The 21978-nt window shown below is 35.8% G+C and overlaps 1 protein-coding gene across 12 annotated transcripts in view; it reads right to left on the bottom strand.

The window, feature by feature from the left end:
• The window catches only part of LOC120857049 (integrin subunit beta 3 binding protein), a 100854-nt gene that overhangs the window by 41425 nt on the left and 37451 nt on the right, over positions 1-21978 (bottom strand). For all 12 annotated transcript variants that reach the window (XR_005719555.1, XR_005719557.1, XR_005719556.1 and 9 more), the window contains 2 exons: positions 21427-21562; positions 7079-7145 (listed from right to left, as the gene is read on the bottom strand). Coding sequence is in view for 9 of the 12 variants with exons in the window: in XM_040232681.1 (XP_040088615.1) it covers positions 7079-7145; positions 21427-21562 (203 nt within the window). In the remaining 3 variants the exon portion in view is untranslated. The remainder of the gene's footprint in view (positions 1-7078; positions 7146-21426; positions 21563-21978) is intronic.

Below are 21978 nucleotides of genomic sequence, written 5' to 3'. Positions count from 1 at the left end.
GATACGACTTAGCAACTAAACCACCACCATTACCACAAACAGAAACTCCGTAACATTCAACAATAACCCTTAGCCTCTGGTAATCTCTGAAATACTTTCTGTCTCTTTAAAGTTGCCTACTCTAGATATTGCACATAAGTGTAATTGTATAACATTCATCCTTTTGTATTCGGCTTATTTCACTTACCATGTTTTCAAGGTTCATCATGCTATACAGCATGTATCAGAACCTCAATCATTTATATGTCTGAATAGTTTTTTACAGGGTGTGGAATTTTGATAGGCATTACATTAAGTGTGTAGATCACTTTGGGTAGAGGTACAGATATCTTAACAATATTAAATCTTCTGGCCACGAAAGCAGATTGTTTTTCCATTTATTTAGGTCTTCTTCAATTTCTCTCAGCAATACTTTGCAATTTCCAGTGTACAAAGTCTTTCACCTCTGTGGTTAAATTTATTCCTAGATATTTTATTCTTCTGAAGTGAAGTGAAGTGAAGTCGTTCAGTCGTGTCTGACTCTTTGTGACCCCATGGACTGTAACCTACCAGGCTTCTCCGTCCATAGGATTTTCTAGGCAAGAGTACTGGAGTGGGTTGCCATTTTCTTTTCCAGGGGATCTTCCTGACCCAGGGATTGAACCCGGGTCTCCTGCATTGCAGGCAGACGCTTTATCCTCTGAGCCACCAAGGAAACCAGGAAGGATTTATTTTTCTAAATCCTACTATAAACAGAATTGCCTCCTTCAATTCTTTCAAATTGTTCACAGCAGGTGTATAGAAACACAATGGATTTTTGTGTACTGATCTTATACCTTGTAATTTTGCTGACTTTGTTTATTAGTACTAATAGCTTCTTGTGCATTCTTCAGGAGTCTCTCTATGTAGGATCAAGAGGTTCAAGTCATCTGCAAATCGAGATGGTTTTATTTCTTCTTTTTCAGTTGGATGCCTTTTACTCTTTTTACTTATCTAATTGCTATGGCTAGAATTTCCAGTAAAACACTGAATACTAGTGGTGAAAGTGAGAATGCTTATCTTAATACTGATGTTTGGAAGAAAGTTTCCATTTTTTTTCTGTCAAGAATTTTAAACAGTTGAAAATAAAAGTAAATACTTGTCTCCCTCTTAGTCTTTGATTGCCTACAGAAATAAGCATAATTATACCTTCATCCTATGTTTTAGATAAACGTTTTCTACTAAGTTACCCAGATACCTTCATTTAAGTAGAAAGTGATACATAAGTCAGTATCCTTATGTATGATCAAATACTTAAAATACAGTGAAGAGAAAATCAGAGTTCTGAACTGTGGTTAATTGTCACAATTAAATTGTACAGATAAAAAACAAAAAACAGAACCTGATTCTAGCATAACATTACTATTAAAAAGGCTTTATTTGGTAAGTATAGAAATAAGTTACTCTTCTGCCTACAAGAGAATAAGCCAGTGACTGAAAATACACTTTATATAGCAAAGAGGACTATTTTATGTCTTGACTGTGGTGGTAGATGTGATAAAACTGCATATAATGAAATACATATACAAAGACTTCATGAATTAAAAAAGGGCCAATTAATAGGATGATGGAGTTAGAAAATCACTACTATGTAACTGTCTTAGTTTAGTAAGTGTTAGTCGCTCAGTCGTACCCCACTCTTTGCGATCCCATGGAATGCAGCCCACCAGACTCCTGTGTCTTAGTTTACTGGCTCAGTAAATTGTCCTCCCGAATGTGAATGGGTATCATCCAATCCACTGAGGGTCTGAACAGAAGAAAAAGTAGAGGGTGGGAGGTTGAGTTTGCTGCCTGTCTGATTGTTCTGGGACATTGCTCTTCTGCCCCTGAACTGAGATTCACACCACTGGATCTCCTGATGGTTAGGCCTTTAGACTTGGACTGGAATTACACCACTAGCTTTGCTGGGTCTCCAGCTTGCTGATGGTACATTGTAGGACTTAGCCTCCATATTTGCATGAGTCAATTCTTCACAGTAAGTCTACCTATATATGTAATTATATATAATGCATTATTAATAAATAATCATTATATAACACTATATTTCATTCTCATTATTACATTACTATATGTATGCACATCTGCTATTCATTCTGTTTCTCTGGAAAACTGTAATCTAATACAATTGCCAAAACAAATCATAAAATGTTATAATCACTTAAAACTGATCTAAAAGCATGAAAGAGTTTAATTTCAGATTTAAAAGATATAAGCCTTTTGAATGGTTTTATAAAATAATAAAGGAAATCTAACAAGAATATATTGGAGAAGGCAATGGCACCCCACTCCAGTACTCTTGCCTGGAAAATCCCAATGACGGAGGAGCCTGGAAGGCTGCAGTCCATGGGGTCGCTAAGGGTCAGACACGACTGAACGACTTCACTTTCACTTTTAACTTTCATGTACTGGAGAAGGAAATGACAACCCACTCCAGTGTTCTTGCCTGGAGAATCCCAGGGACGGGGGAGCCTGGTGGGCTGCTGTCTATGGGGTTGCACAGAGTTGGACATGACTGAAGTGACTTAGCAGCAGCAGAAACAAGAATATATGTGACTCAAAAATCATTGCTTGCCACTTGATTTCTATATATCCCTTTGGACAATTTGAGTTTCTATTATGTACATCTATTGTCTATTTTAAAATATATTAAGTGAGTTAAAAAATAATGCTTTTATCTTAATATCTAGCTGAAATTGGTTTCACCAAGGAAGGTAGAAGTTTGGTTAAAGGAAGGAGTAGTAGTAATTTATAACAAATCTATTTGTGGGATAGAGCACATAAAAATATTTGGACTGGGGGGAGTATGACTAGGGAAAGCAGCTATAAAAAAATAAAGGGGTAGAGATGATATATATAGATGTCAAACTAGGAGACCTCTTTGATAAACTCTTATTTTTGTCCCTATTATACTCTACGTGGCATTCTCCATATTTTTTTTTTTTACCCAGACTACCACTGATTAATACTATACATTACCTACATTATGAAAAAAATAGACTTGTAGCCTGAAATGAGGTCTTAACCACAAATTACAACACAATTTGTATGGAAAATGCATTCTAAGATTCATTCAAATGGTTTAAAAATTATTCAGACCCATGACTGAACCAGAGATAGAAAATATGAACAGACCAATCATAAGTACAGAAATTGAATTAGTAATTTAAAAACTGCCTAAAACCGAAAGTCTAGGACTGGATGGTTTCACAGGTAAATTCTACCAAACATTTAAAACCTGTTCTTCTGAAACTATTTAAAAAAACCTGCAGAGGAAGGAACACTCCCAAACTCATTCTGTGAAGCCAACATGACCTTGATACCAAAACTAGACAGAGATATCACACAAAAAAGAAAATGACAGGCCAATACCACTGTTGAACGTATGTGAAAAAATCCTCAACAAAATACGAGCAAACTGAATCCAACAATACACTGAAATACATACCTCATAATCAAATGGGATTTATCCTAGAGATGCAAAGATTTTTCAATGCCAGCAAATCAATGTGTTACACCATATTAACAAACTGAATAATAAATTTCATTTATTTCAATAGATGCAGAAAAAGGTTTTGATGAAATTCAACATCCATTTATGATAAAAACTCTCTAAAAAGTTGGCACAGAGGGAACATATCTCAACATAATAAAGACTATATGTGACAAATCCACAGCTAATATCATGCTCAATAGTGAAAAGCTGAAAGCATTTCCTCTAAGATTAGTAACCACACACCCTTGCCACTTTTATTCAACATAGTTTTGGAAGTTCTAGTCACAGCAATTGGAGAAGAAAAAGAAATAAAAGGAATCCAAACTGGAAATGAAGAAATAAAACTGTCAATGTTTGTAGATGACATGGTACTGTATGCAAAAAATCCTAAAGACACCACAAGAAAGCTACTAGAGCTCATCAAGGAGTTGGTAAAGCTGCAGGATACAAACTTAAAATACAGAAATCAGTTGCATTTCTATGTACTAACAACAAAAGACAGAGAAATTAAAGAAATAATCCCATCTACCATCATATCAAGAAGAAGAAAATACCTAGGAATAAACCTACCTAAAGATTTACTTCAAAAATTATAAGATGATTAATTCAAAGAAATTGAAGACAATATAAACATAGAAAGACATTCTGTGTTTCTGGACTGGAAGAATTGATATTGTCAAAATGACTATACTTACCCAAGGCAATCTACAGATTCAATGTAATCTGTATCAAATTACCAATAGCATTTTTTGCAGAACTATAACAAATAATTTTAAAAATTTGTATGGAAACACAAGAGACCCCGAACAGCCAAAGCAATTTTAGGAAAGAATAGAGGTGGAGGAATTAGACTCCCTGACTACCACTGATTAATGCTATACATACTGACTATATGTATAATCAGTACTATACCACAAAGCTATGGAGAAGAAAATGGCACCCCACTCCAGTAAACTTGCCTGGAGAATCCCACAGATGGAGAGGCCTGGTAGGCTACAGTCCACAGGGTCATAAAGAGTCGGACACAACTGAGCAACTTCACTTTCACACTGACTATACTACAAAGCTACACTCATCAAAACAGTAAAGTATTGGAACAAAAACAGACACATAAATCAATGGAAAAAGACAGAAAGCCAAGAAATAAACCCATGCAGTTATGGTCAATTAATCTACAATAAAGACAAATATATACTCTTTAATGAGTGGTGTTGGGAAAACTGAACGGCTACACGTAAAAAAATGAAACTAGAACATTATCTAACACCACATACAAAAATAAAATGTATTAAAGGCCTAAATATAAGACTCAATACTATAAAATTCTTAGAGAAAAACACATGCAGAACACTCTTTGACATAAATCACAGCAATATTTTTTTTTGATCTGTCTCCTAGAGTAACGGAAATAAAAGCAAAAATAAACAAATGTGCTATAATTAAAATTATACATTTTTGCACTGGAAAGGAAACCATAAATGAAATGAGAAGACAACCTACAGACTGGGAGAAAACATTTGCAAATGAGGGAACCAACGAGCTTAATTTCCAAATTACAGAAATAACTCATACAAGTCGCTAACAAAAAAACAAACAACTCAATCAAAAACTGGGGAGAAGACCTACATAGACATTTCTCCAAAGAAGACATAAAGATGACAGGCACGTGAAAAGACATTTAACATTGCTAATTAGAGAACTGCAAATCAAAACTACAGTGCATATCACCTTACATTGCTCAGAATGATCAGCATCAAAAAGTCTACAAATAACAATGCTGGAGAGGGTGTGGAGAAAAAGGAACCCTCCTACACTGTTGGTGGGAACGTAAACTGGTGTAGCCACTATGAAAAACAGTATGGAGGCACCTTAAAAAACTAAAAATAGAGTTACCATATCATTCAGCAATATATCTGGAAAGGACTCTATTTCAAAAAGATGCATGCACCCCAATATTCATAGCAGCATTTACAGCTATTTACAATAGCCAAGACATGGAAGCAATCTAAGTGTCCACTGACAGATGAATGGATAAACAACATGTGGTAAAACCCAATGGAGTATCAGTCAGCCATAAAAAGAATGAAAGAATGCCCTTTAAAACTGGATGGACCTAGAGATACTAACTGAAGTTAAGTCAGATAAATACAAATGTCATATGATATCACTTATATGTGGAATTTAAAAAAATGACATGAACTTATTTACAGAACAGAAACACATTCACATAGAAAATAAAACTATGGTTATCAAGGAAGAAGTGGGGGAGGAAGGCAGGGATAAATAAGCAGTTTAGGATTAACAGATACATACTACTATATATAAAACAGATAAACAACAAGGACCTACTGTATAGCATAGGGAACTATATTCAATATCTTGTAACAACCTATAATGGAAAAGAATCTGAAAAGAATACACACACACATATAAAAAACTAAATCACTGTGCTGTACATCTGAAACTAATACAAGACTGTAAATCAACTGTACTTCAATTTAAATAAATAAATAATATTTTGAAACATAACCTATAACCCACTTCTAAGCTAGGGAAGGTATATTAATTTACAACATGAGTCCATAAGCCCCCAATGGGTAGATACTTCATTTTCCTCATCTTTACCCATCCATCACATTGTATGGCACAAAGAAGATACAGCTGGAAAAGTAAATGAGCTGAACACATGAACTACTATGAAAATTCAACTCCCTGTTCTGCTTATTTCAATTTTTCAAGCCTTAGTGGATAGATATAAATATTCTTTCCAGAATATACAGGCAGTAGCTTTCTACACAGAATGATTTTATTCAAGGCACTATTGACTGGCCAATATGAAAATTGTTGACTGATGGCCAATAAGCCTTCTGGGTTCCTCTAGATTACTTACTCTGCTGGCTTCACTATGTTCCTAGCTCCTGAACCAGTTATTTGTTAGACATTATGTTCTAAAATATTACTTCTCCATCCATCCATTACTTTTCCAGCTGTATCTTCTTTGTGCCATACAATGTGAAGGATGGGTAAAGATGAGGAAAACGACGTATCTACCCATTGGGGGCTTATGGTCTCATGTTGTTAATTAATATATTACTTCTCCATCCAAAGAGGGTGTTTCCCTCAGTTTTACCCTAAGTTAGTTTCTTAAGCATAGACGTGGGGAACTGGGCTCAATGGGTATTAAAATTAAGATATCATATATCACCATCACTGGAGACGGAAGTGGCAACCCACTCCGGTATTCTTGCCTATAGAATCCTATGGACAGAGAAGCCTGATGGGCTGCTGTGCATAGAGTTGCAGAGTTGGACACGACTGAAGCAACGTAGCATGCATGCGTGCATGCATATCACCATCATATGAACACTGTTAAAACATCTCATAAATAAAGTGTGTTATTTCTTTAAGAAAAAATAGTTCTACAAACTGTGTATTCATTTCTATGAACTATAAACATTTCTATAAATCATTCATTTCTCAAAATAAATGATTTATCTTAAAATATCACTGTAACAAATATGACCTTTTTAAGACAGCTGTATATTATTTCAGCAAAAACAAACTTACTCATTGTCTTGCACAGTAGATTCCATTCTTTTGTTTATCCTGAGGTGAATCAAGTTTTCCCTCTTTCCTATGTGTGCAACAAAAGGAACATAAAGTAAAATTGTCAAACTTTAAATAGAATTTAGATCACCAAATTTTAAATAAAAAATAAAAGGGTAGACAAATGAAAGAAGACTAGTTAATGACAAAGTATCCTGAAATTTGGTATGAGAAAATTTTTGCAATATTGTGAAGAACTTTGCAATGGGTACTTTGTTTCTTTTTTTAATTTCCCATTCTAATTTTTTATTTTTATTTTTTTCCATTCTAATTTTTTATTCATGATTATATTATGCAGAAGAAACACTCTTTTGAATAAAATTTCTATTGGGGCCTAGTATATTAAAAAGAAAAACTAGATAAACCCAACTGGATAATATAAACTTTACTTGATAAAGGATGCTTTCATCAAATAGTTTAATAAAAATTATTAAAGTTTCCAGTTTATATTATTAACTCCTATTTTTTTGTCTCACAGTTAACAACAAGGAATTGTTGGTACTAATATCTAGAAAATAGTGAGCTCCTCATGATAGCACAGTAAATCAAATACAATTTTAGGGACAAAAGTACCTGACTGCTTAAATGCTAAATGATTTAGTAAACTCTTGGAAATACCTTTAGGGCCTTTGAAGATATTTCAAATACTTCATGGTGTCATTTATAAGTGGAATTTGAAAGATAATAAATGAATGTATATACAAAACTGAAACAGACTCACAGACAAAACAAACTTGTGGTTACCAAAGGGGAAAGCGGAAAGGGGAGGGAAAATTAGTGGTTTAGGATGAACAGACACAGACAATTATATATAAGACAGTGAGATACACTGTATAGCATAGGGAATGATACCTATTATCTTCTAACAAATTGTAATGGAATATAATCTGCAAATATACTGAATCACTATGCTGTAGATCACAATATTGTAATCAACTTAAAAAAATTTTTTTACATTCTTTTTCTTTTTTTTTCCTTTTTTTAATTTTTATTTTTACTTTATTTTACTTTACAACACTGTATTGGTTTTGCCATACATTGACATGAATCTGCCACGGGTGTACATGAGTTCCCAAACATGAACCCCCCTCCCACCTCCTACCCCATATCATCTCTCTGGATCATCCCTGTGCACCAGCCCCAAGCATCCTGTATCCCGCATCAAACATAGACTGGCGATTCGCTTCTTACATGATAGTATACATGTTTCAATGCCATTCTCCCAAATTATCCCACCCTCTCCCTCTCCCTCAGAGTCCAAAAGTCCGCTCTACACATCTGTGTCTCTTTTGCTGTCTTGCATACAGGGTCATCATTACCATCTTTCTAAATTCCATATATATGTGTTAGTATACTGTATTGGTGTTTTTCTTTCTGGCTTACTTCACTCCGTATAATCGGCTCCAGTTTCATCCATCTCATTAGAACTGATTCAAATGTATTCTTTTTAATGGCTGAGTAATACTCCATTGTGTATATGTACCACAGCTTTCTTATCCATTCATCTGCTGATGGACATCTAGGTTGTTTCCATGTCCTGGCTATTATAAACAGTGCTGCGATGAACACTGGGGTACACGTGTCTCTTTCAATTCTGGTTTTAAACTTCAGTTTAAAAATGCATACTGACTTAGTCCTCATACTTGAGGACACATTAGCATAGTTAGAGATTCTCAGTGCTTTACATATACTGGCCTTTTACTAAATGAATAAAGAAGCAAATGAATGAATAATCCAAACTCTTTACTACTAATGAAAATCAGTGAAGAAAATTCACTTTTTATCATGTACAAACATTGGCACCTTCTCACACTACACATTTTAATATAGCTCCATTTGCTCAACAACTGGTAGTTACTACTTTTCTAAAAAATTGTTTGGTACAATGCAACATGAAAAACAAGCTCACACTTTCCAAAAGAAATAAAATATGAGTCACTTATTAATTTAAAATCTACTAACAAAATTTTTATAACAGGAAAAAGAGTCAAATTTGAATATTTGATTTAACCCAATATACTCAAATATTCTTATATTAACGCACAATCTATATAAATTATTATGTATATTATTTTTTCCAAACTAAGATTTTAATATCTGGTGTGTATTCTTACTTATAACACATTTCAATTCAGATCAGCCCCACCCCACATGTTCAACATGTACATGTACTGGATGGCATAGTTCTAGATAATACTGCAGGAGGATCCAATACTTCCAGATGAAATCAAATATGGAGATAATATGAAGGCAACTTCTTTAAAATTTAAGTGTGATTTATTAACACATTAAAAAATATATTGTCTGGAACAGACTATTCATTGCTGGTTTACATTTTTTTCTTCATTTAATTTGTACTCCATTACTCTCATTTGCTTCTATTTCTAGAGGAAATTTATAATTTGATTGACCAAGGTGGTTCAGAAACTACTTTAACAATAATTTCCCTTGTTGTTACTTTGGAACTTATACGTTCTCTCAAAAAATTATGTCACAACTAAATTTTTATCTCATAATAGTCTTTAATGCCCCAAACAGAAAAACTTGTGGTCTAGAAATTTTGCTAAAGTCCTAGTTACCTCTTTGTCATTAACTTTTCATTATTTGATTTGTTGGTATCCTTAAATTCCAAATAGAATAAGTCAATATGCTTAACAGTTTATTTAATAGAAGATGAATGGGGAAAAGAGAAATAATATTTTACTTATGATTTTAGAGAACTTTGGGGAAATAAGTTCATTAAAATCTGTCTCTCAAAAAAGGTATTTTTAATAGAAAAACCACAAATGAAAACTATTCTATATACTTTTATTTCATAAAACAGTATTAATCTTTACCTAAAGATTAATACTAACTTCTTGAATTTTGAATTAAGCTACTTCCATTCAATAAAGCTCCGCCATATTACTTTGTTCTTTTAACCTGTAATTATTTTTCGCATTTTTAGCACAAGCAGTCAGTAGTGCTAGGTGAGAAATAGCAAAAGACTGCTTTATTTGAATTTTTACTAGGTGTTTTAGGTCATTCTAAGCATTCTGATTATTGTAAGGGGATTTAGCATTAATGTCAATCTTCTCATGGAACAACTTATGTTTTGTTTTTCTTTTATATATATATGATTCCATTTATTTATGTTTGGTTGTGCTGGGTCTTTGTTGCTGCGCAGGCTTTTCTCTGGTTGCAGTTACTGGGGATCCTCTCCAGTTGCACGAGGGCTTCTCACTGTGGTGACTTCCCCTGCTGCAAAGCATGTGCTCTCGAGCACCACGCAGGCTTCAGCAGTTACGGCTCGAGGGCTTAGGAGTTGCACTTCCTGGGCTCCAGAGTACTGGTGCAAAAGTTGATGAAATTATTTGCAGGGCAACAATGGAAACAGAGACATGGAGAACAGCCTTATGGACACGGGACGAGGGTGAGGGTGGAGAGGATGGGATGTATGGAGACAGTTACATGGAAACTTACAGTACTATATGTAAAATAGATAGCCAATGGGAATTTGCTATTATGACTCAGGGAACTCAAGCCAGGGCTCTGTAACAACTTAGAGGGGTAGGATAGGGAGGGAGATGAGAGAGAGGTTCAAGAGGGAAGGGACATATGTATATCTGTGGCTGATTCATGTTGATGTTTGGCAGAAACCAATAAAATTCTGCACAGCAATTATCTTTCAATTAATAAATAAATTTTTAAAAAATGTTATGGGGCAGGTTTAGTTGTTCTGAGGCATGTGAGACTCTCCCAGATCAGGGATTAAACCTGGGTATCCTGCATTGGTAGGCAGATTCTTAACCACTGAGCCATCAGAGAAGCACCCAGGAATTATGCTTTTAAATAAAAGACATTTCAATTGTTAAATAGGAGGAATTTTAATGTCTCAAAGAATAACATTTGGATCAGTTATCAAAGACTACTGAGTAGACTCTATCACACCAAGAGTTTTCCACTTATTTAATAATCACTTTTCCTTATTTCATCCCATTTTATTAGCAATTAACATATGCTAAATACCAGACCACCTGACCTGCCTCTTGAGAAATCTGTATTCAGGTCAGGAAGCAGCAGTTAGAACTGGACATGGAACAACAGACTGGTTCCAAATAGGAAAAGGAGTACGTCAAGGCTGTATATTGTCACCCTGCTGATTTAACTTATATGCAGAGGACATCATGAGAAACGCTGGACTAGAAGAAACACAAGCTGGAATCAAGATTGCCGGGAGAAATATCAATAACCTCAGATATGCAGATGACACCACTCTTATGGTAGAAAGTGAAGAGGAACTAAAAAGCCTCTTGATGAAAGTGAAAGTGGAGAGTGAAGAAGTTGGCCTAAAGCTCAACATTCAGAAAACGAAGATCATGGCATCTGGTCCCATCACTTCATGGAAATAGATGGGCAAAGAGTGGAAACAGTGTCAGACTTTATTTTTTTGGGCTCCAAAATCACTGCAGATGGTGACTACAGCCATGAAATTAAAAGACACTTACTCCTTGGAAGAAAAGTTATGACCAACCTAGATAGTATATTCAAAAGCAGAGACATTACTTTCCCGACTAAGGTCCGTCTAGTCAAGGCTATGGTTTTCCCAGTGGTCATGTATGGATGTGAGAGTTGGACTGTGAAGAAGGCTGAGCGCCGAAGAATTGATGCTTTTGAACTGTGGTGTTGGAGAAGACTCTTGAGAGTCCCTTGGACTGCAAGGAGATCCAACCAGTCCATTCTGAAGGAGATCAACCCTGGGATTTCTTTGGAAGGAATGATGCTAAAGCTGAAACTCCAGTACTTTGGCCACCTCATGCGAAGAGTTGACTCATTGGAAAAGACTCTGATGTTGGGAGGGATTGGGGGCAGGAGGTGAAGGGGACAAAAGAGGATGAGATGGCTGGATGGCATCACTGACTCGATGGACATAAGTCTGAGTGAACTCCGGGAGTTTATGATGGACAGGGAGGCCTGGCGTGCTGCGATTCATGGGGTCGCAAAGAGTCGGACACGACTGAGTGACTGAACTGAACTGAAAGTACTATGGATTCTACGTGCTCTTCCTTGCTATGCTATATACGATTAACAATCGTGTACTTGCTGTTGCTAAGTCATTTCAGTTGTGTCCGACTCTGTGCAACCCATAGATGGCAGCCCACCAGGCTCCCCTATCCCTGGGATTCTCCAGGCAAGAACACTGGAGTGGGTTGCCATTTCCTTCTCCAATAATTGTGTACTTGATTCCCTTTAAATGTAGTTTCACAAAACACTAGTGATAAATGTAATATCACTGAATCGGGACTGCTTTAAAAATTCTATTTGGACTTTCTGGTAAGGCTCCCAGAAGTCCTTTCTTGAACTAATGAAGATATCTTTCAATAGATAATAATGTTTAGAAGTATAATCAACAATGGTGATGATGATGGCTAACAGTTAAAAAGTGCCTTTAGGGCTAGGCACTGTTTTAAATGTTATATTAACTAGTTAATCTGCACACCTCTGAGATAAGTCATTCTTATTCCCATTTTGCAGATGAGACAACAAATGCACAAAATGGTCATAAAATTTATCTGTAGCTCCAGCGCTAGTAAGTGGTATAGTTAGGATCTAAATCCAGCCATTTAGCCACAAAGATCATTCTATTAGCCAAGATGCTATGATTATTTACTAATAAATTAATTTAAAGTTCAAGCAGGTTTAGGCCAGTATCACGCTGCTTCTTAATAAATATACTTTACACTTGGCACACCTTCTGATTTGGTCCCAAATCAGAAGTTAAGAACTGAAGAAAACCTAGACCCAGAGAGGTTTAAAATTACTCGTCTAAGGTGTCACAGACTACAGTTTTTTTTCTAAGAGTTATTGCAGATTAAGTTGGAGTCTGTAGGCTAAGGGGTGAATGAGATCCTATTATTCTTTTAATTGAACCATTTCTATGTAATATTTTTCGGTTTATATTTTTCTTATTTCCTTCTACTTTTTATGGTTTGTTCTATTGTTCTTTTTCTATCTTTCTGAGTTGAATGTTCAGCTTGTTAGTTTTTAGCCATCCTTTTAAAATATATGCACTGATAAATGTAAATCCACTATGAATGCTTTCACTATCATGCCATGTTTAGGTATAAATTTTTTCCTGTAAGTGCTGACATGTTTTTATTATCACTCAATTCTAAATATTTTATACTTTATAACAAAAAAGATACTCAAATATCCAAACAGTCTTGAGAAAGAACAAAACTGGAGTTTCACACTCTAATTCCAATGTAAGACCTAAAACCATAAAACTTCTAGAAGAAAGCATAGGCAGTAAGATATTTGACATCTGACTTAGTAATATTTTTTTTGGATATTATCTTCTCAGGAAAGGGAAACAAAAGCAAAAATAAATAAATGGAAATATATCAAACTAAAAAAGTTTTGCATAGTAAAGGAAACTACTGTCTACTGAATGGAAAAGATATTTCAAAATGATATGTCTAGTAAGGAGTTAATATCCCAAATATACAAAGAATGTAAACAATTCAACATCAAAAAACCAAACAACCTGATTATAAAATGGGCAGAGGGTTTCAACAGACATTTTTCCAAAGAAGATATACAGATAGCCAGCAGGCACATGAAAAGATGCTCAAATGACTGATAATCAGGGAAATACAAATCAAAACCTCATATGTGGTCAGAATGGCTATTATCAAAATGAGAAGAATCAACAAGTGTTGACAAGGATATGGAGAAAAGAGAATCTTTATGCACTACTAGTGGGAATATAAATTGGTGCAGCCACTATGGAACACAACTAGAGGCACATAGTAGTGGGAAGGAGGAATGAGATGAAGGTAGTCAAAAGGTACACACCTTAGTCATAAGACAAGTAAGTACTAGGTATGTGACACACAACATGATGAATATAGTTAATACTGTGGTATGTTATATATGAGCTGTTAAGAGAGAAAGCTAACAGCTCCCATCACAGGGAAAATTTGTTTCCTTTTATTTATATCTATGTGAAATGAGCAAGCTCTGGAAGATGGTGGAGGACAGGGAAGCCTGTGTGCTGCAGTCCAGGGGGTAGCAAACAGTAGGACACAACTGAGAGACTAAAGAACAACAGAAAAGTGAAATGGGTGATGGATGTTCACTAAACTAACTGTGATAATAAGTCAAATCATTACGTTGAACATCTTAAACAATATGTCAATTATAGTTCAATAAAACTGGAAGAAAAAGTATTGTATGAATGACAATAAAAACAAACACATAAACCATCTCTATCATTCCTAACTTTTAAAATCTATTTTATCAGTTTCTGAAAAAATAGCCTACTATGATTAAGGACTTCTGAATTTCTCCTTGTAATATTGTCCTATTTTGTCACGTTTTGCTTGAGTTTTTTTCGTGAGCATCGGTTCAGGATTCCTTTTCTGGTAGTGAATCTTTCATTCTTTCGTTACGTAAAAAGTTCTATTATTTGCAATAAAGCCCTTTTGTCATAACAACTATTTTGGTCTATATTAATATTAATATTCTTATACGAACTCTTAGTTTTTTTTAGAGAAGCTAGTATTTACTGTTCTTTCTACCACTTTATAATAAATCATACGATGTCTTTGATAATGTTCATAAAAACAGCTAAAATATGTATTTCCTTAGGGCAAAATTCAGACTTAAATTGAAGAGAGTAAGAAAAACCACTAGATCATTCAGGTATGACCTAAATCAAATCCCTTATGATTATACAGTGTAAGTGATAAACAGATTCAAGGGATTAGATCTGATAGACAGAGTGCCTGATAAACTATGGACGGAGGTTTGTGACACGTACAGGAGGCAGGGATCAAGACCATCCCCAAGAAAAAGAAACGTGAACAGGCAAAATGGTTGTCTGATGAGGCCTTACAAATAGCTGAGAAAAGAAGAGAAGCTAAGGGCAAAGGAGAAAAGGAAAGATACACCCATTTGAATGCTGATTTCCAAAGAATAGCAAGGAAAGATAAGAAAGCCTTCCTCAGTGATCAATGCAAAGAAATAGAGGAAAACAATAGAATGGGAAAGACTAGAGATCTCTTCAGGAAAATTAGAGATACCAAGGGAACATTTCATGCAAAGATGGGCACAACAAAGAATGAAAATGGTATGGAACTAATAGAAGCAGAAGATATTAAGAGGTGGACAGAATACACAGAAGAACTACACAAAAAAGATCTTCATGACCCAGATAACCATGATGGCATGACCATTCACTGGGAGACAGACATCCTGTGATATGAAGTCAAGTGGGCCTTAGGAAGCATCACTACTAACAAAGCTAGTGGAGATGATGGAATTCCAGTTGAGCTATTTCAAATCCTAAAAGATGATGCTGTAAAAGTGTTGCACTCAGTATGCCAGCAAATTTGGAAAACTCAGCAGTGACCACAGGACTGGAAAAGATCAGTTTTCATTTCAATCCCAAAGAAAGGAAATGCCAAAGAATGTTTAAACTACCGCACAATTGCACTCATCTCACACTCTAGCAAAGTAATGTTCAAAATTCTACAAGCCAGGCTTCAACAATATGTGAACCAAGAGCTTCCAGATTTTCAAGATGGATTTAGAAAAGGCAGAGGAACCAGAGGTCAAACTGCCAACATCTGTTGGATCATTGAAAAAGCAAGAGAGTTCCAGAAAAACATCTACTTCTGCTTTATTGACTACATCAAAGCCTTTGACTGTGTGGATCACAATAAACTGGAAAATTCTTCAAGAGATGGGAATACCAGACCACCTTTCCTGCCTCCTGAGAAATCTGTATGCAGGTCAAGAAGCAACAGTTAGAAATGGACATGGAACAGACTGGTTCCAAATCAGGAAAAAACCATGTCAAGGCTGGATATGGTAACCCTGTTTATTTAACTTATATGAAGAGTACATCACATGAAATGCCAGGTTGGATAAAGCACAAGCTGGAATCAAGATTGCCAGGAGAAATATCAATAACCTCAGATATGCAGATGACACCACCCTTATGGCAGAAAGCAAAGAGGAACTAAAGAGCCTCTTGATGAAAGTGAAAGAGGAGTGAAAAAGCTGGCTTAAAACTCAACATTCAGAAAACTAAGATCATAGCATCCCATCCCATCACTTCATGGCAAATAGATGAGGAAGCAATGGAAACAATGAGAGACTTTATTTTGGGGGGGCTCCAAAATCACTGTGGAAAATTCTGAAAGAGATGGGAATACCAGACCACCTGACCTGCTTCTTAAGAAACCTATATGCAGGTCAGGAAGCAACAGTTAGAACTGGACATGGAAAAACAGACTGGTTCCAATTAGGAAAAGGAGTACATCAAGGCTGTATCTTGTCACCCTGCTTATTTAACTTATATGCAGAGTACATCATGAGAAACGCTGGGCTGGAAGAAGCACAAGGTAGAATCAGGATTGCCGGGAGAAATATCAATAACCTCAGATATGTAGATGACACCACCCTTATGGCAGAAAGTGAAGAAGAACTAAAGAGCCTCTTGTTGAAAGTGAAAGAGGAGAGTGAAAAAATTGGCTTCAAGCTCAACATTCAGAAAACTAAGATCATGGCATTCGGTCCCATCACTTTTTGGCAAATAGATGGGGAAACAGTGGAAACAGTGTCAGACTTTATTTTTTGGGGCTCCAAAATCACTGCAGATGGTGACTGCAGCCATGAAATTAAAAGACGCTTATTCCTTGGAAGAAAAGTTATGACCAACCTAGATAGCATATTCAAAAGCGGAGACATTTTTTTGCCAACAAAGGTCCATCTAATCAAGGCTATGGTTCTTCCAATGGTCATGTATGGATGTGAGAGTTGGACTGTGAAGAAAGCTGAGGGCCAAAAAATTGATGCTTTTGAACTGTGGTGGTGAAGACTCTAGAGTCCCTTGGACCGAAATGAGGTCCAACCAGTCCATTCTGAAGGAGAACAGCCTTGGGATTTCTTTGGAAGGAATGATGCTAAAGCTGAAACTCCAGTACTTTGGCCACCTCATGCGAAGAGTTGACTCATCAGAAAAGACTCTGATGCTGGGAGGGATTGGGGGCAGGAGGTGAAGGGGACGAAAGGATGGGATGGCTGGATGGCATCACGGAGTCGATGGACGTGAGTCTGAGTGAACTCTGGGAGTTGGTGATGGACAGGGAGGCTTGGAGTGCTGTGATTCATGGGGTCGCAAAGAGTCGGACACCACTGAGCGACTGAACTGAACTGAAAATCACTGCAGATGGTGACTGTAGCCATAAAATTAAAAGACGTGTGCTCCTTGAAAGAAAATCTAAGATCAACCTAGACAGCATATTAAAAAGCAGAGACATTACTTTGCCAACAAAGGTCTATCTAGTGAAAGCTATGGTTTTTCCAGTAGTCATGTATGGATGTGAGAGTTGGACTATAAAGAAAGCTGAGCACCAAAGAATTGATGCTTTTGACCTGTGGTGGTGAAGACTCTTTAGAGTCCCTTGGACCGAAATGAGGTCCAACCAGTCCATCCTAAAGGAGATCATTCCTGAATATTGATTGGAAGGACTGATGGTGAAGCTGAAACTCCAAAATTTGGCCACCTGATTCGAAGAACTGACTCACTGGAAAAGACCCTAATGCTGGGAAAGAATGAAGTGGGTTGGAGAAGGGGACGACAGAGGATGAGATGGTTGAATGGCATCACTAACTCAATGGACATGAGTTTGGGTAAGCTCTCGGAGTTGGTGATGGACAGGGAAGTCTGGCATGCTGCAATCCATGAGTCATGAAGATCTGGACGTGACTGAGTGACTGAACGGAACTGAAAATATGTATTGAATGCTTACTATATGCCAGGACTTCCCTGGTGGCTCAGACGGTAAAGCGTCTGTCTACAATGTGGAAGACCTGGGTTCGATCCCTTGGGAAGATCCCCTGCAGAAGGAAATGGCAACCCACTCCAGGACTCTTGCCTGGAAAATGCCATGGACAGAGGAGCCCGGTAGGCTTACAGTCCATGGCGTCCGAAAGAGTCAGATACCACTGTGCGACTTCACTTCATTATATGCCAGTCACTGTTCTAAGTACTTTTTGTGTGTTAATTCTTTTAATTCTTACAACAATCCTGAGGTAGATGTTATTTTCCGCATTTTAAACGGAAGTAAACAAAAACACAATTAAAAGTTCAACTGACAGATATTCCGTCTGCTCCCTGAAGATTAAAAGACCTTAAATTTATAATTCCTTTCTGCTTCGACATATATCTTCCAAGCTCTTATGGTCTATTAGTACTGTTTTTAACCCACTCTTTTGCTTTATGGTCAGCAGGACTGGTAATCACATTTTTATAACTAGGTTTACAGATTTACCAACATGCTTGCTAATTTATTATTTTACCACTGCTCTTTGCATTCCATTCCTTTATTTGAGGCTGAGTTATGAGCATGTACGCACAGAAGAATATTTTTTAATAATCTTTCAAGGAGTATCTGTGAATGGTTAATTCTCTCAGACTGAATGGAAATACCTTTACTTCATTCTTACTTCCTAAATGAAAAATTCAGATGTGATTTTCAGTTGGTATTATTCCATTTCCTGCTGCAGTCTATAGCTACTGATGAGAAGTCTAATGTCAGCCAGTTGCTAAAATTTTCTCTGTTTTTGATGTTCTGCAGTTTTATCATGATATGATTAGGTGTGAATTTGTTTTAATTCATCCTGCTCACACAAAGCCTGTTATTCTAATCTGGAAATTCCCATCTTTCCTCAACTATGAAAACCTGATAGTCTGTATATCTCAGACTACTGCCTCTGCTCCTTTTTCTCTTCTTTATTGTAGAACTCCTATTTGACATATGTTGGAGTTTATTCTATCCATTACTTTTCTTTACTGTTTTATCATATACTCCATCTGTGTATCTGTCTATGCTGTTGACACTGCTCCAATCTGGGGTGATTTCTACACATCTATTGTCTATTTTACAAGTACTTACTTTGACTACGCAAATTTGGTGTTTATCCTTCCACCCCAACTATTAAAAACCAGAAGCATTCTTAGGAGAAAAGGAACAGAAAATTTTACCATCTTTTCTCTCCTCTAAAAAGGATACTACTTTGGAAAAATTTGCCAAGTGGTACTTGCCTGGAGAATACCAGGGACGGGGGAGCCTGGTGAGCTGCCGTCTATGGGGTCATACAGAGTCGGACATGACTGAAGCGACTTAGCAGCAGCAACAGCAGGGATGGGGATGACCTCTACTAAGGGGTAGGGCAGTATAACGACACACACACAACCATACATAAACGTAATCAATATACACAATGACAAATGAGAGAGAGAGAGTGTGTGTGTGTGTAGGTGTATCTTCACTGTATAAACTGGAAGCAGTCACTCCATTTGAGGGCTATGTAGAATTTCAGTAGAGGGAAGACTTAGATCTAGATTTTTTTCCTTTTATAACTGTAAATAAATTTAAATTTAACATTGCCACCTGTTCACATAGTATGTAATTCAACTGAACATAGAAAGCACATATAAATACCTGGAGGAAGAATATTCCAGGCTGAAAGAAGTGCAAGTACAGTTCTTGTGGAGTCAACAGGCTCAGCATGATTGACAAATAGGCAGAAAGTAAGAGTGGCTGAAGTACTGTAAACATGGGAAGGGCAGGAGAATAAATGAGACAGATGAGATGATCAGGTATTAAATGACATATAGCCCTGAAAGTCATGATAAAGTTTTGCACTATATTCTAAGAGTGATGGGAAGAGCACCTAAAATGTCTTTGAAAATGTGCTTTAAGCAGAAGTGCTTATTTAAATTGTACCTTGTGTTTTATACAATACTTAAAAAGTAATGCTGTTAACAGAAGTTATAATTTCATTTAAAACTTAAGTTGTAAGACTCAAGCTTTTCTATTTCTAAAATACAATAAGATGATATATTAGGAAAATCAATACAATGATTACAAATGACATAATCTGCTATAAGATCCTAGGCAGAATTCTATTTTGAGACTTGTGTGAGAACTATATATCAAAGAATACATAAAACACATATGTACAGTTTAATGAATAATTATAGAGTGAACCAGCATAGCCATCATATAGAAATAGAATATTACCAGCACCCTAGGAACTCTTGCTATATGACTTTTCAAAAAAGAGCTTACCAAGTACTATAACCGGTGATAATTATCCACTTAAATGTCAACTGAGATCATGTGACCAATCTTTTTATGGGGAAAAGAAATGTTCCCTTAAGTCCATATTTAATTTCAATATGGAAATTAAGTATGTATCCACTTAATATCTATTCATATTTCAGTATAGAGATGTTCCATATCTAAGGCACTAATTTTTAATTTTAAACAATACATCTTCATGTATTTTTGTGAAAGCAAACTTAACAGTGATAGCTTTAAGATTAAGAAGTACGTGATTAAAGTCATTCAAAAGTTAAGATCTCATTACAGGTTTCATTACAACAAATTAGGTAAAATGAGGAGACTTCTTTGTTTCTCTGTAGCTTCCAGTATATACTTAGCACTCAAATGTTTTATAATAAATATGAATCAGGCTAATCACAGTATATCTAAAATATATTCTTTTAAATTTAAGCCTACTTAGTATTTCATATTATAAAAACTTGACATGTCACTGATTCACGACTTTTATACAATATTAAAAATTAAGCCTATGAAATCTGGATTCCTGCATCTTTTAAATGAATATTTTAGCAATAAACTACCAGAGGATAAGAAATATGTGGTCAAAATTAAACTAACAATAATTTAAAATAAAGAATTTCATATTAAAGTTAGATTATTCTCTAACAGTAATTATACAAACCTTTTGCAAGTGCACTTAAAATAGTAACAGAAGAGAATGAAATACAATAAATAAAACAAGCTATAAAGACACAGGAAATGTGGATAAAACTAAATGGACAACATGAATAAAAATAACATTTAGAAGTATTATTCTTAAAGTGTAGTGCATTACCTGAATTATGCACCCTTTAATTTAGGCACATCATGGATAGCTTGTTAACTTGTTAAGGAGCTATACTATTATAATTGATAGTGGCTGAAGGCAGTCAGGCCATAATTTCTATTTAATGGATGGGAAAGTAAGGTAACAAAGTCTACAGCACCATTTTAATGTAACTGCCTAGAGTTTACATTTATGTCCAAAGTATTACCTATATTCTAGTCTTTTCTATGTTGAATTCTTTAAAAAAAAGACAAAAATCAGCTGCTGCAGGATTCACGTATTATTAAATAAAAATTCCAATTTAACCAATACCTAGAAAAAAAAATCTCACAATAAGCAGAAAAGAATGTTCAACTAACCATTTGATGGTCCATTTCTGTTTTCTTGTTCTTTTGAGCTTATGGGAGAAGCAATTGGGCTCATTTGACAGGTTCCAGTTGTTGGAGAATAGGCTGCAGCACTTTTCTTCCTTGTGATTTTAGGAGAATCAAATGACTAGAAATAAATATTAATTTGGGACAAATATATTATGTTTAGTTACAGACCTTCAGAAATACATTTGAAAAACTCAAAAAATTCAAACAAATACTCTTTTTTTTGGATTTAAATATACACCATTACTATCTTCAAAGTGAACACTGGTATTTCAAGGTATGCACATTTTTCAGGTCTCGATACTAATTAGGGTATCTGAATCTAATGTTTATGAAGTTTTAACACTGAAGGGTTGCTACCTTCTGAGATAGTATTTCCAAGCAAGTAGAGATGGCCAACTCTCCCAGTTACATCCTGACATTTGCTGTCAGCACGAGCGTGGTGGCTGCAATGGCACACGAGCACAGCCGAGGAGCTACCCCATGTCCAAAGTCAGGGGCAGCGGCCAAGAGGAGTTACTCCACGTCCACAGTAAG

This window comes from Oryx dammah, unplaced genomic scaffold (genome assembly GCF_014754425.2).
Source record: "Oryx dammah isolate SB20612 unplaced genomic scaffold, SCBI_Odam_1.1 HiC_scaffold_28, whole genome shotgun sequence".
NCBI classification, from domain to species: domain Eukaryota; kingdom Metazoa; phylum Chordata; class Mammalia; order Artiodactyla; family Bovidae; genus Oryx; species Oryx dammah.
Note: the sequence above shows the minus strand (reverse complement) of the source record. Positions and strands in the feature narration are given on the sequence as shown.